At 47.1% G+C, this 14,403-nt stretch overlaps 1 protein-coding gene across 1 annotated transcript; it reads left to right on the top strand.

Annotated features, from left to right (window-relative positions):
• Positions 1-1,070: 1,070 nt before the first annotated feature.
• Positions 1,071-14,330, top strand: PABPN1L (PABPN1 like, cytoplasmic). Its single transcript, XM_079988935.1, has 8 exons — positions 1,071-1,399; positions 3,442-3,613; positions 4,901-5,006; positions 6,231-6,298; positions 7,117-7,223; positions 8,580-8,667; positions 9,256-9,401; positions 11,597-14,330. Exons 1-8 carry the CDS (start codon positions 1,380-1,382, stop codon positions 11,634-11,636), a joined length of 747 nt encoding a protein of 248 aa, XP_079845061.1. The 5' UTR covers positions 1,071-1,379; the 3' UTR covers positions 11,637-14,330.
• The last annotated feature ends 73 nt before the right edge of the window (positions 14,331-14,403 follow it).

The following is a 14,403-nucleotide window of genomic DNA, read 5'->3' as shown; positions in this document are numbered from 1 at the left end:
CTGGGGTGTGGCCACTGTCACATGCTTCCAGGAGCCTCAGGTGAGAACTAAGTGCCCCAGAAAGAGCACATGTCCCCCGCCAGAGGTATTACCATTCCCCAATACCCCCCAAACCCCATAACACTTTAAACACTTTAAATCAACATACACATGCAAAGCCATGACCATTATTACGAGTAAAACCAGCTAAGTCCCATCTATAAACAAAGGGACACATCTTAACAGAGCGAGTGTGGTGTAGTGGTTAGGAGCAGTGGATTCGTAATGTGGTGAACCGGATTTGCTTCCCCGCTCCTCCACATGCAGCTGCTGGGTGACTTTGGGCCAGTCACACTTATTTGAAGTCTCTCAGCCTCACTTACCTCACAGAGTGTTTGTTGTGGGGGAGGAAGGGAAAGGAGAATGTTAGCCGCTTTGAGGCTCCTTAGGGTAGTGATAAAGCGGGATATCAAATCCAAACTCTCTTCTTAACCAGCCTTGTGCGGCAGGGAGCTCCACAGGCCTAAGATTATAACAAACTATGCCCCATATTGACTGTGAGTTCTGGGGGACCTGCTTCCTGCCTTGCAAGCCTTTTTCCACCTAGCCCTGGAGGGCGGAGCCCCAATTGACTCCAGCTTCAAAAGCTGCAGCTACTGAAGAGGCCAGGGACCATCTTGTCTGTTTCTTAGTGCAGACTGTTTCTTTAATAATATGCTGCATTTTTTAATTTTTATGTTGTATCTCTGTATTTGTGTCTTTTTTATATAAAAACTTATCTTTATTTATTTGAAAAAACTATCAGTCAAATACACACACACACACACACTTGATATTTGGAGGTATTTATAAATAGCCTGGATCGACATTTCAAACAAATGCTTTCCCCAGAAACTCTCATGCTGCATTATCTTAGCTAATTAAAGTAATGTAAACTCTTATGTCATAATTGGCAGCGTCCCATATCTTCTGCTGTAGTCCACAAAGTTTTCCCAGCTTCTTGAGAATCTAAGTTGCCTTTGCCTGCCTTCTTTGAATCTGTGAAAGTGTGTCAGTTTAACCAGAGCTGCAAACACTCTCTGTTTTTGTGTTGCATTTTTGTATATCGCTTGGAGATGTTTAAATGCAATTGAGAAGTGCCTTTAAACAGACCAATAAAACTGACCTTGAATTGGCTGTCAGGATTCAGGAGGTGTTTTTCTCTTCTCTGCCCCCATCAAGGTAGCTAGCCCCACCTCCAGGGGCTCAAACTCTGCATCTGATTGGCTGTTGATGTATCAAATGGAAGGCCAGAAACCTTCTTCACCTGTTGCTTCTTCCAAACTGGCCTGAGCCTCTTCCTTAACGTGAGATAAAAGAGAAGTGGACTTGCTTGCAAAAAAGGGTGTGAGTGAGCAGCAATGTTTGGACTTGGGGCAAGGTAATTATAAAGAGGGAGCGACGCTTGAGTGGGTCTGAAGCTCTGTAAGCCTCTTTCTTGGTTTCAGGATGGGTGGGGCCAGGGCCTGGTGGGGGCAAGGTCCTCTCTGCCAGCTGGGAGAAAGAACTTGAGAAAGGTGTACAGGAGGGACTAGGGGCTTCTGGTGCTTTTTGCATCCCAAAGCGGCAAACTCCATTGTGGCACCTTAAAAGCAAGCATATTTATTATGGGAAAGCAAGCATTTGTGGACATTTAAAAGGTGACTGTGAGGTGCTGCTTCTAACCATGGTCCCTGCCAAAAGAAAGGAAGGCTGGTGCTCTCTGGGGTATCTGGTTCCCCCCAAATTAGCTGGCTTTTTACCTGCAAAACTCCCATTTCCCTTGAATTTCTCTGCTGGAGTGTTCTGCTTCCTTCCTTCTGAACTCAAACGTCATCTTGCTCCCTGTACATATATTCCTTTTTACAAAATAGGGGTGTCTTTTAAAGATGGGTGTATCCTGCTATAATGGGGATGGGAAGCCTCGTATTTGGGGGCCAAAAAGAGCCCCCCTCTTTAGCTGCCCAAGTGAGTCTTCGGAGCTACACACCCACAACGCTCACCCACCCTGCTTTACTCCCTCTTCAAGTGTTTTTGCTGAGCGGTAATATGTCCTTGATCTCTGGTAAGGCCTCTTGCTTGCCTGGATGGAGGAGAAAGAGCAGTATGTGAGTGTGTTTAGAAACTAGCCTACTGTATGAAGGTAAAATTTACATTTGTTGCACCGTCCACTTTTTCCTCTGCCCCGCCCTCCACTAGCATGTGGTCCCTGGAAGGGGATGTGACCCTCAGCCTGAAAAAGGTCCCTTAGATATATACTCAGCCCCCTCCACCTCTCTCTCTCTCTCTCTCTCTCTCTCTCTCTCTCTCACACACACACACACACACACACACACACACTAACTTGGTTCCTGGGAACCTGTTCTACCAATAGACAGCGTGAAGAGCTTGCCTTAGGGATCTGATTTATGTATGTCATGAAAGGGCAGCAAATTGCATGTTATTTACTTTATTATTATCATTCTGCTTCTATTGCCAGGGAAGATGGGAGTCACTTGTGAGATTTTCTGCCTCAGGCAGACTAGACTGGGGGCTGGGAGAAGAAGGATGTCGTTTATTGCTTTGCCTCAGGTCCCTTAGATATATACTCTGCCCCCTTCAAGCCTCTCTGGCTCTGCTTCACATAAAGGCTGCAGTCCTATGTGCGTGCTGGAGAATATGCCTTATTGAACTCAGTGGGGCTTAGCTATGATGAGTAAGGAATCTTAAGGTAAAGGGACCCCTGACCATTAGGTCCAGTCGTGACCGACTCTGGGGTTGCGGCGCTCATCTCGCTTTATTGGCTGAGGAAGCTGGCGTACAGCTTCCGGGTCATGTGGCCAGCATAACTAAGCCGCTTCTGGCGAACCAGAGCAGTGCACAGAAACACCGTTTACCTTCCCACCAGAGGGGTGCCTATTTATCTACTTGCACTTTGACGTGCTTTCGAACTTCTAGGTTGGCAGGAGCAGGGACCAAGCAACGGGAGCTCACCTCGTTGCGGGGATTTGAACCACCGACCTTCTGATTGGCAAGTCCTAGGCTCTGTGGTTTAACCCACAGCACCACCCGCATCCCTGAGGAATCTTAGGACTATGCTTTAAGTCAGGGGTGGAGAACATCCGTGACTTTCCAGAGGTTGCTGGATGCCAACTCCCAACTGCCTGAGCAGCCAGGGATGATGGGAGCTGTAGCCTGGCAACATCTGGAGGGCCACAGGTTTCCTCCTCTTGCTGTAAGTGTCTGTGGTTGGAAAGAATTGAATTAGCCCAGCTGCTAAGCCCTCATGGCATGGGCACAAATTTCTGTGCTTTACGTTTTTGTGTTCTGGGGCTGATGGGAGTCATAGTCCAAAACACATGAAGGAAAACACGGGGGGGGGGCAAAGGCTGGATGAGTCTGTGTAAATTCCCAGTTGCTTTAGAGCTCCAGCTCACTTTTGGTGCTTATTTTTTCCTCCCCAAGCCCCCAGTTCCCTGACGCTGAATCCTGGTGGCAGAACCCTCCGTCTCTAGCCACTGCCAATTCCCCCTGGGATGCAACTGAAATCTCAGCTTGGCAGAAGCACCTGGAAGAAGAAACCAAGCTGAGTCCTCTGAAAGGAGATAGAAAGGAGCTCCTGGAAGTGGAAGACCCTGTGAGTTTGGACTGTGGTTGCTCCCATATGTTGTTGGACACCTAAATCTTTTCCAGCCAGCATGGCCAGGGATGATGGGAATTGTCATCCAGCAACATCTGGAAGGCACCATGTTGGCTTCTTTAGGGGCAGGAGAAACAATAACAGAAAGAGCCTCTAAGGCAGAGTTTCCCAAACTTAGGTCTGCAGCTATTTTTTGGACTACAACTCCCATCATCCCTAGCTAGCAGGACTAGCGGTCAGGGCTGATGGGAACTGTAGTCCTAAAACAGCTGGAGACCCAAGTTCGGGAAACCCTACTCTAAGGGATGACTTGAAGGCTGTGGCCCTCCAGATGCTTGGACTCCCATCACCGCCCCCCCCATCAGCATGGCCAGTGGTCATGGTTGATGGGAGGTGTAGTAGCAGCAACAGCTGGAGAGTTACTGGTTGGGCCTGATCTTTATAGGATGGCATTAAGGTACGGTAAGGTGTGCTGTGCAAAATCAATGAGGAAATGGGCTTTTTCAGCTGTGCTGCCCCAGTTTTAGTATACCCTCTACTGGGAGGTTTGTCTGACACCAATGCTGCTTTAATCTAGGTCAGCACTCGACAATTGTGTGCTTTGGACTACAACTCCCATCAGTGCTGACATGGGGTGATGAGAGTTGTAGTCCAAAACAACTGGAGTGTACCAGGTGGGTGAAGGGTGATCTGGGGGATGGATAGAGCCCTTGTTTTTCAGGCATCTAAAGTTCATGTTTAAAGTATTGTTGATCTGGCTGCATATTTTATATTTGCTTTTACGTATATCTGATTTGTTGTGAAGTCAGCCTGTGATCAATTTTGATGAATTGTGGATTTATGGTTGCTAAGCTTAAATAAGTAAAAAAAACAAAATAAAATCCAAAAGGGACCAGCTTCAAGGGTGCTTTCTTGCAACATGGTTTCATTGGAGCCAGAAATATATGCTGAGAAGCTGTCTGTGCAGCTGGGTAAGCTGGTTGGGTTAACTGACTCAGGTGGCAAACAGCAAACCATCTCCACTTCTGCTGAGCCTTACAAAGATTGCACTCCAATCTATTTAACCAACAGTGGAACTTTTAAGTTTGCAAAGAGCTTTGGAATTGAAGGTCTAGAAGCCTGAGCTTCCCAGTCAGAATGGGCAGCCAGGTTTTGCACAGGAGTCTCACTCATTCCCTCCTTGAACAGAAGCTGGCTGAGGATGGGCTGATTACTCTGCTGTGCTCCTTCAACACAACCCTGTGCACCTCTCTTATTGCCTCCTCCCCCAATCTTGCTATGCAGGAACTGGAGGCCATTAAGGCCAAGGTCCGTGAGATGGAGAAGGAGGAGGAGTGGCTGCAGGAGCTGCAGGCCGAAGCAAAGAACCTCATCATGAGATCAGAGGCAGGTACGGTTTTCATGTGTGTTTTAAGGGTTGGCTGACAGCAGCATGCCGTTATCCCAAGCGGCTTCACTGTGTGATGCCAAAAGATATGTGTGCCCCAGAAGACCTTGTAGCATTGGGCAATGCCACCTCAAGTGCCTGCAAGTGAATGGAGAAAGGGAGTCATAACTGGGCATATTAAGTTGCAAGTCTTTGGGCAGAGCCTGGGTTGTTCCTTTGAACAGTGCCTAGATCCATTGGGAATCGCAAGTGGGAAGGGCACTGCTGGGGATGATGATAGTTGTCATCCAAAAGAAATGGAGGTTACTAGGCTGGCAAAGGCTTTTAGAAAAGAAGCTGTGTTAAGTATAACTTCTGTAAATTTGCATCCTTGAGTTTCTGGACCTCAAGACTGCATGGACAGGTATTCTGAGGACACTACAAGTCATGAAAAGGGACGCGGGTGGCGTTGTGGGTAAAACCTCAGTGCCTAGGACTTGCCGATCGTATGGTCGGCAGTTCGAATCCCCGCGATGGGGTGAGCTCCCGTCTTTCGGTCCCAGCTCCTGCCCACCTAGCAGTTCGAAAGCACTCTTAAGTGCAAGTAGATAAATAGGTACCGCTTTAGAACGGGAAGGTAAACAGTGTTTCCGTGTGCTGTGCTGGTGCTGGCTCGCCAGAGCAGCTTCGTCATGCTGGCCACGTGACCTGGAAGTGTCTCCGGACAGCGCTGGCTCTCGGCCTCTTAAGTGAGATGAGCGTACAACCCTAGAGTCGGACACGACTGGCCCGCACGGGCAGGGGTACCTTTACCTTTACCTTTACAAGTCACGAAAGCCAGCTTGCTGCAGTGGCTAATAGTCTGGTGGAAAGACAGGGGAGAGCTGCATTCAGATCCTCACTCAGCCATGAAGGCTAGCCACTACTTATGCTCAGGCAGACCTTCCTTGCAGGGTCGTCTTGATGTTAAAATGGAGGAGGCCATATGCCCTGCCTTTAACTCCTTTCGAAACAAGTGGGATACCAATGTATTCTTTTTTGTGTGTGGTCTTATTTCAAAGGGCTGAGAACTCAAAAGCAGGTTCTCAAAACTCAGAAACTGAACTCCAACTCCCATCAGCCCCATCCAGGCAGGACAGTGGTCAAGGAAGATGGGAGCTGGAGTCTAGTAACCTCTGAAGAGACACAGGTCAACCTCCTCTGGCATACCACGATTCCCATGAGGTCTCCTCCTCCCCCCTTCCACAGGACTTGGTTTGCCTCGGGCAACTCAGGAAAAAATGGAAGTTGACCAGCGCTCTGTCTACGTGGGAAATGTAAGTGAAATGGGGCTTCAAGGGACCTGGAGCAGCCTTGAGTGTCTGGGCTAGAGACCCTGCAGAACAGTCTCCCCTTGTTGCTGTGATGCCTACCAGTTGACCGCAAAACACATGGTTAGGATACAAGAACAGTCGTGATTGGCAGGCATGAGCTTCAGCACCTGTCTTCCAAAAATTAAGACACGGTAACTCCCAGCAATTAGAAGAGGGCAGGAGGAAGGGGGCTTTTAGGACCTGATATGTCCCCAGCATGTGGTTACGTATTCTCTTGCTGCAGAGGCTTTGCTGATCTTTCTAAATCACTGTGTACTCTCATAAGAACACACTGAGTCAGTCCATTGTGGGCTGCTCTGTCAGGCCTTCTTGGTGGCGGTTCCCCATTTGTGGAATGCCCTCCCTGTTGAGGTGTGTTCCTCTCCCTCATTACTGATTTTCAGGAGGAAATCAAAAACATCCCTGTTGACCCAGGCATTTGATGTCTGAAAGGCAGTGTTCCTGGCAGCCCTGAGAACTGATTTTAGAATGATTTCCCTCTACTCCAAAATTGTTTTGTTGTTGATGTGCTCCTCTGGGAGAAGAAGGGCAGGATATGATTTGAATTCACCACCACCAAGTTCAATATTGTCCACTCTGGCTGGCAGCAGCTCTCCAGGGTTTCAGACAAGGGGACACCCCCAGTTCTAGCTGGAGATGCCAGGGATTGAACTAGGGACCCTCCGCCAAAAGCAGATGCTTTTCCCACTAGCCTCTGCCTCTTCCCTGAATCGTTGGGCAGTGGGGCAGAAGTCTGGACACATGTGATGTGATCTTTATAGGTGGATTATGGTGGAAGCGCAGAAGAGCTGGAGTCCCATTTCAACAGCTGCGGTCAGATCAACAGAGTTACTATCCTCTGCGACAAGTTTTCCGGTCATCCTAAAGGGCAAGTGATTTGATGGTGGGGAAGGGGGGCGGTTGTGGTTTTGAAGGATGGGGTGCCTGCCTCTCTTGAGGGCCAGGTAGATGGATGGGATGGCTTCCAGGTGCCATGCCAGAGCGAATGCAGACTGGGGGGGGGGGGACTGGCTCCTCCTCTTTGCTCGTCTCATGGCTCACGGGAGGGCAGATGGAACAAGCCAAGATGAAGAAAGCAATCATCCTGCACGTGGCAGGGCTCTGGGGATCAGCCATGAGCAACATGGCCATGTGGGTGTGGGTCTTGCCAGGTGCCCAGTGAGTCTGACCCCTGAGGCTGCCCCTCTGGATCAGACATGTTCCTCTCTGTCTCTCCACTCCTGGCAGTGCAGATTGTAAATGGCTGAGTGGCCATCGTGTCTTTCTGAAGGTTTTGTATTGCTCCAGCAAGTCATTGCGATGAAGAGTGCTTCCAGAAGGCTTGTTTATCAAGCACTAAAAGCCTTATACCCAGCATTGCATGGGAACCAAAAAATCAATGTAGTTTTGATATCAGTGGGTTAAAATCAGTGCACTTTTGAAGGGTTCAGTCCACCATCTTGATTCACAGCGGCATCCATTTGTATACAAACAGACAGAATCCTGCTCTTTGACCTCAGGAAACTATCACACAAAATTTGGTTATGGTATCTTAAGAGGTGTCTAAATGCATAGAGAACAAAGAGACACACAACTTTCCAAAATAGTAGATTCATCCTAATTTGTTTGCAGGGACGCTCAAAGGCAGGGGTGGCCAACTCCCAAGAGACTTCTATCTACTCAGAGAGTTAAAAACTGACAGTGATCTACCCCCTTTGGGGGGATTCAGGTCACAGTCGTTGAGCTTTTTTTAGGGTAGCCAAAGTTCTTGAGCTTCTTGGCAGGGCAGTGATCTACCAATGATCTACCATAGGCATCCGGTGATCTACTGGTAGATCTAACGATCTACCTATTGGACATGCCTGCACCAAGACAATGCTGGCTATTGAGGTAGCATTCAGCCTGATTTGTTTGTGGAGGAGGCGATGTTGCATCAAAGATAGTGTTACCTAACAGTTTCCAGTGCATTTTGCCATCACTTTCCTTACCACAAAATGGCCAGTCTTTCAGGGAAGCTGGCTTGTTTTTCAGGAGCTTTGAATCCACTCTTAAGTGCACAACCTGAATTGGCAGGGATGTGATTGAATTGCAAAGTGTCTGGGGGCACCCCACATAAAGATGCGACGAGGAGGACAAATCTGCTTCCCATTGTGGCCCCAGGGGGAATTCACAAGTGCAGCTTTCTCCCATCAGAAGCTTGCAAATTGGCCCCAGGTGACTTTCACAGCTCCTCCTGTTGTCGCAGGTATGCCTACATTGAGTTTGCTGACAAGAGTTCTGTGAAGGCTGCTGTGGAGCTGGGCGAGAGCACCTTCAGAGGCCGTATCATCAAGGTGTGTGTCATGGGAAGAGGAGGGGTCTCTGGGGATGCAGAACCCTACCTTGGGGGTGGGGGCTTGTATTTCAGTGGGAAGAGGACCTGCTTTGCATCCAGAAGATTCCAATCCCTGGCACCATCTCCCCATAAGCAGCTGATGGGAAAGGCCTCTCTCTCCCTGAGACCCTGGAGGGCTGCTGCCAATCAGAGTAGACAGTACTGGTCTATGGGTACCTATATACCCTTCCCTATCTGTGTCTTTCCAAATGTGGGTGTGTTGCTTTCCAAACTGGCCTTTCATTTCCATTCTATGTAACTACAGCCTACAGCCCAGTGTTTCACTTCGGTGCAAAATTTCAAGGTGCCTTCCATCATGTGTTCACATCCCAGCCCATGATGGAAAGCCAGGGATGTGGAAACTTGCACCCTCTGCAGATATTGGACTCGATGCTTCCATCAGGCCCAGCCAGTGTGGACAAGGCTCAGTCAGGGCTGATGGGCAGTGTAGTGAAACAACACCTGGAGCGGGGGGCAGGCTCCCCATCTCTGCTGTAAGTGATGTGAGCTAATTTTGTGGCACCATGTTGTCTTTGCTTCGCTTCAGGTGTTGCCCAAGAGGACCAACATGCCAGGCATCAGCTCCACAGACCGGGGTGGTTCCCGGGGTGCTTTCCATGGCCGGGGGGCTCTGCCTCGCCGCTCCAGTTTCTGTGGAGGGCAGCGTTTAAGGCCACGTGGAAGGGTGCACAGGTGAGTGGACAGCAAAAGAGTACTTGCCGGTCCAACATCACAGTAAGGCTATCATTCCATCAATACAAGTATTTCTGTTTGCCAGATGGAATACTCTCCCCTCCTCTTTTCCCACACCCCATTGCTGTCCAGAGGGTTTACCTGAGCAGATGTTTGTGTGTGTGTGTGTGTGTGTGTGTGTGTGTGTGTGGAGGAGAATCCCATAGCACTCTCGGGACTCATTCTGCTGGTTTCTGCTAGCGCAACAGCTTAGTTGCATCCAGCCCTGGATGTCTAAGGCTAGGAACTGAAGGAGAACCGAGGACCTCTTCCTGCTATATACCATCTTTCTGGGGGACAGTATAAGATGCTAGCACAATCTGCCACTAGAAGCACATTGGCTCCTGGGTGCTGCTGCTGTCAGGCTGGCTCAGCATCACCTGTGTGGCCAGCAGGGCCTGTAAGCTGCACGCAGACAAGGAGTTGGACACCTTAGTGGTGCCCATGGGCAGCAGTTCTCTTTTCCATATCGGAAGGAACAGAAATGAGCAACCCGTCAGCTTGGTATCCCAGAAAGAGCAGCTGGCATGGAGTGCCCCTGGGAGCGAGTGTGTCACTTGCGCTGCTCTGGCTTGGCTTGCACTTTCAGCATCCCGAAGTTGTTTCGGGGGTGGGGGTTTGACACCTTTGCCCTAGATGAGCCGAAAAACAACTTTTCTGTCTTTTGCAGGATCTAAAAGATGGTCTGAGTACAGGGATCTGTGTTTAGGGCTGTCTCTATACACCATTGTCAATCCTCTCTGCTGCTGTTGAGAGTCTGGACTGACTGTGATAACTAAGGGTTTATTTTAATAATTTAGATCCCGGTTTTCTTTAGCAAACTGAACCCAATGTGCCTAACCATTAAAAGACCAAATCCTAAGTAAAAAAACACTAAACAGTATGAAAAAATAGCAATGGCAAAAGATCATTTTTTTTTATTTTTTTTATTCATTGCATTTATATGCCATCTTTTCCCTCCAAGCTCAAGCTGGTACACATGGTTTTCCAACTCCCCATTTTATCCTCACAGCAACCTGCCAGTGACTGTCTGAAAGTCACCCAGTGTGCTTCATTATTAAGATTAAGGGCTAGAAATTTGCTATGTGTGGTTGGCAGCAGTAAAACAATACCATACTTGTACACCGAGATCACACAGCATAGAATATACACAGCTTTGTACATAGCTCCAGCTGACTACGGCCCTGAATGCAGTTTGACAAGGCCACTGGGAATCAAGTCTATCAGTGATGGATGGCTCTTGTAGCTAATGAGCAAATGGCTTATATGAAGGAAAGGCAGAACACCCTTAGAGGCTGAGTTGATGCATTTACACATCTAGATTGGCTTATAGAGTCTCAAGAAATTCCTTTGCTTCTCCTGACCTCTTCCACTCCATTTTGTATGCATTTCTTAATTTTAGATGGTTTTTGGGGGACAGCATCCTGGAGTTGGGGTGTTGGGAAAGGGAAGTTCATATAAGGGAGGCCTACAGTTCTGCAACAAAGGGTTGGGTGGATTGTGGAAGAGCAAAATATATCATAGGCAAGGGTTCTGTTAAGGGCTGCATTCATTCGGGGGCAATCTATAGGGCAGAGGTGGGGAACCTCAGCCCCAGAGGCCTAATGCAGCACTCCAAGACTCTTTATTTGGCCCTTGGGATTCTCCTCTGGCCACACCCCTCGCCTTGCTCTCCCATCTTCAAATGCTTACCTGTGATGACGCCTCTAGGTTGCAAAGATGGAGACAGGGGTGTTTGTGCAGGTAGAAATCTCTGATACTAGCATGGCTAGAATGTAGCCTACATTGATGTTAAAGTAAGAGTCACATCCATTGCTCCACCCACTGTTAATCTGGCCCTGCCCACCCTTGAATGCGGCCCGCGGAAAGTTGCCCATGAGTGAATGTGGCCTTCTGGCTGAAGAATGCTTCCCATCCCTACTATAAGGGACTGCCGTGGGCAGGGCAACTATCCCCTCCCCCACTTTCTCTGCACCTGCCCCCCCTTGTTTCTTTCGTTGGCACCAGCATGAAATTAGGCAAAGCGCCTCTTCAATTTAATAATTCAATATTTTATTTTATTCATTTGAGTTAATGATACCTAGGCCAGGGATGGAGTGGTGAAACACCTGGGCTAACTTTTGCCATGGCCAATGTGTGTGTGTGTTCTTCTCCAGGGGCCGTGGAAGACTTTCTCCTTGGTACATGCCTTACTAGGCAGTGGGACAAGGTAACCCAAGCCAGGACTCAACTTGGACCGGAACAGGGGAGCAAAAGCAAGTGCATCCGCCCAAAGAATATTTCTCCTTTGTTATCCTGTGAGAGTGACTTGCAAGCGTTGAACTTCTATGCCAGTCTTCCAGACAAGACACAGGGTATCTCCTTCTTGGGCAAGGGAAAAAGAAATGTTGGAGTGGCCCAATGGGTGCAAAAAATGACTTTCCCCCCCAATTTATATGTCATCGTTTAGAGCTTCATTTAAATTTTCTCTTGGTGGGTAGAAAATTAGAACTCTGGTAGGGTCTGGAAACCACCCCACTTCTCTCTGCCACCCTTTCCGTGATTCTTGGCATGCTGTATTATCCTGTTGATTTTCTTGGTAAGCATTTGACTCTAGGGATGGCTTCAGAAGGGGACTAAGTAGCATCCTGGTAGGTGTTTTAAATGTACAACACCCAAACCCAAATGAGGACTTGTTTCCTTTGAAAGAGGCCAGATCCAACTCTTACACAGAGAAACAAACAACTGGCATGCTAGTAATGAACAAGTCTTGCAACTAGGGCACCTATTTCCATTGCTCTTCCTCTCCCCACCCCTTCCTCACCGTTGCATCTAAAGGAGTGTCTATGCTATGAATCGTAAGCTGAGTTAACTATATCATGGTCCTTCTGCTCAACCTCTCATATGATCGCGAACAAATACAGTTAGATTCCAAGTCCTGTTGGAAAACATGCACTTCTGTGCTTCCCAAGGTTCCTTGGCCAAAGCCATTAATTGTATATATATTTATTTTTTTAAAACTGGATTAAGTTTGCAGGGCAGGTGTGTTGTGAAGCTCTCATCAGCCTTTGGTGTCTTTGTGTAATACTTTGCACCTTTGCACCCCATTCTGCCTAGTTGTGTAGAACCACTTTCTGTTACATGGGCTTGTGATGAAGGTGTAACTCAAAATGGTGGGCCAGTTTTGTACACCTTTGCTACCTGCTTGAGCTTAAGCCAATGGGTCTAATCTGAGCATTTTTAAATTCCATTCTCTTCCCAGCTTGGGAGGAGCTATGGAGGCCAAATGAAGGAAATTGTGTGGATTTTGGTGGGCTGGGAAGAGAACCACCAAGGGGTAGTGGTGGAGGCAGCAGGGCCTCTTTGTTCCTGTCTGCCTTGCATGTCTTGCATTTCTTTCCTATCATATCCTCCTTTTAAAACTAATTTAAGAAAAGCTTATTTGAAGTTAACCTATTGCCTATTTAAATAAGTTTTTTACTATTGCACTCATCTACTATTTATCTCTGTTTTGACTGTTTTCATTCCAGCCCAAAAGAATCCCAATGAAATGATAGATACTAAAACAGCTTTCTGCAACCCTGAAATAATAGGACTTGCCAGATCAAAACAATAAGAATAATTTAAAAAACCTCAAACCTTGAAAGTTGTTCATATGGGCGAAACTTATCACCTTGTTTTCTGAATTGCACTGTTATCTGGAATGGACAGTCTAGCTCACATCTTAACTAAATTTATATTTCACATTTAGTGTTTTTACAGTAGCCAGCAAATTCTAAAAGAAACATCTGTTAAATTCCATAATTCATTCTAGTAATCTTTTCCTCAAGCACTGCAATTCCAAGAAGTGTGGTACCTGGGGGTGGCTGCAGGTCACCTTTACAGGGTGAAAAACATGACCTTTTGATTTTGGCAAGTGAAAAGATGCAACTTCAAGTCCTAAAGGGATAAGAAAAACAATAAATCCCCTGGGAAGTTCTCTTGTGTAAGAGAAGTGCAAAGGAGAAATGTTCCTGGGGATTGTATCCTAAAGGAGTAATAAATGGGCAGAAGTTGAAATAAGTAGAGTGAAAAGGGGTTTTTTTGTATTAAATTTGTATGTGAATAGAGATGCCATTTGTGGTAATGTTTGTAAGTTAATATTTTTTAATAAAATAAAAGATCCAACTGATTAAACTAAACCCACAACAAAAGCATTGGCTGTGGATTTCTCTCTGGGCTAATCTACCTCCTTTAAGAGGTCAAGTTGCATGAACATAAAAAAAAACATGAAATGCAGTTATTTCTGGACTATGCCACTTTGGACAGCAAATTGGTGACTGGGTTTTTAATATCTCTGTTACCTTTTTCAGGGTTTTTTTGAAGCCCTCCATGAACACAGGTCAGAGATTACTAACCTAGCTGTTTCCCTGACATGCTAACCTACTGCACTCAAGGGATTTTTAAAGGGGCATTTAAATATGCAGCTCCACCTGCAGACTGAAGTAGTACCATCCAGTAAAGGGACTTAGCTGAAGAGCAGGTATTTTGCAGGCAGAAGATCCCAGATTCAGTCTTTGTGTGACAAGCACCTGTAATCTGATGCGGACTCTGAATAGGCAAAATACTGATTTTAGTTCTGATCCACTCTAATGGCTTAATCTCCCATTTTTAATCGTCCCTCTGAGCTGCCCTAGCTAGTTCCTTTGTAAGGAAGTAGAACCAAGCTCAAGTAAATAGGCCACTTTGGAGGACACCTTGTTGGGGTTGATCTACTGCATCCAACAAGAGGCAGTGAGGACCACCAACAAGGATGATTTTAAAAGAGGATTATAGACATCATGGACGATAAGGCTATCAATGGCTATGTTCTCCGTCCATTGTCAGAGGCAGAATGCTGGAGTAGATGGGTCACTGGTCAGATACAGCAAGCTTATTCTTACGCTCTTATCCAAGTTATTTCTCTTACCTGGGAGACATCTTACTAGCAAGAGGGGGCTTTTCT

Source organism: Podarcis cretensis (genome assembly GCF_951804945.1).
Source record: "Podarcis cretensis genome assembly, chromosome: 8".
NCBI lineage: Eukaryota > Metazoa > Chordata > Lepidosauria > Squamata > Lacertidae > Podarcis > Podarcis cretensis.
This window is presented reverse-complemented; position numbering and strand designations above follow the sequence as displayed.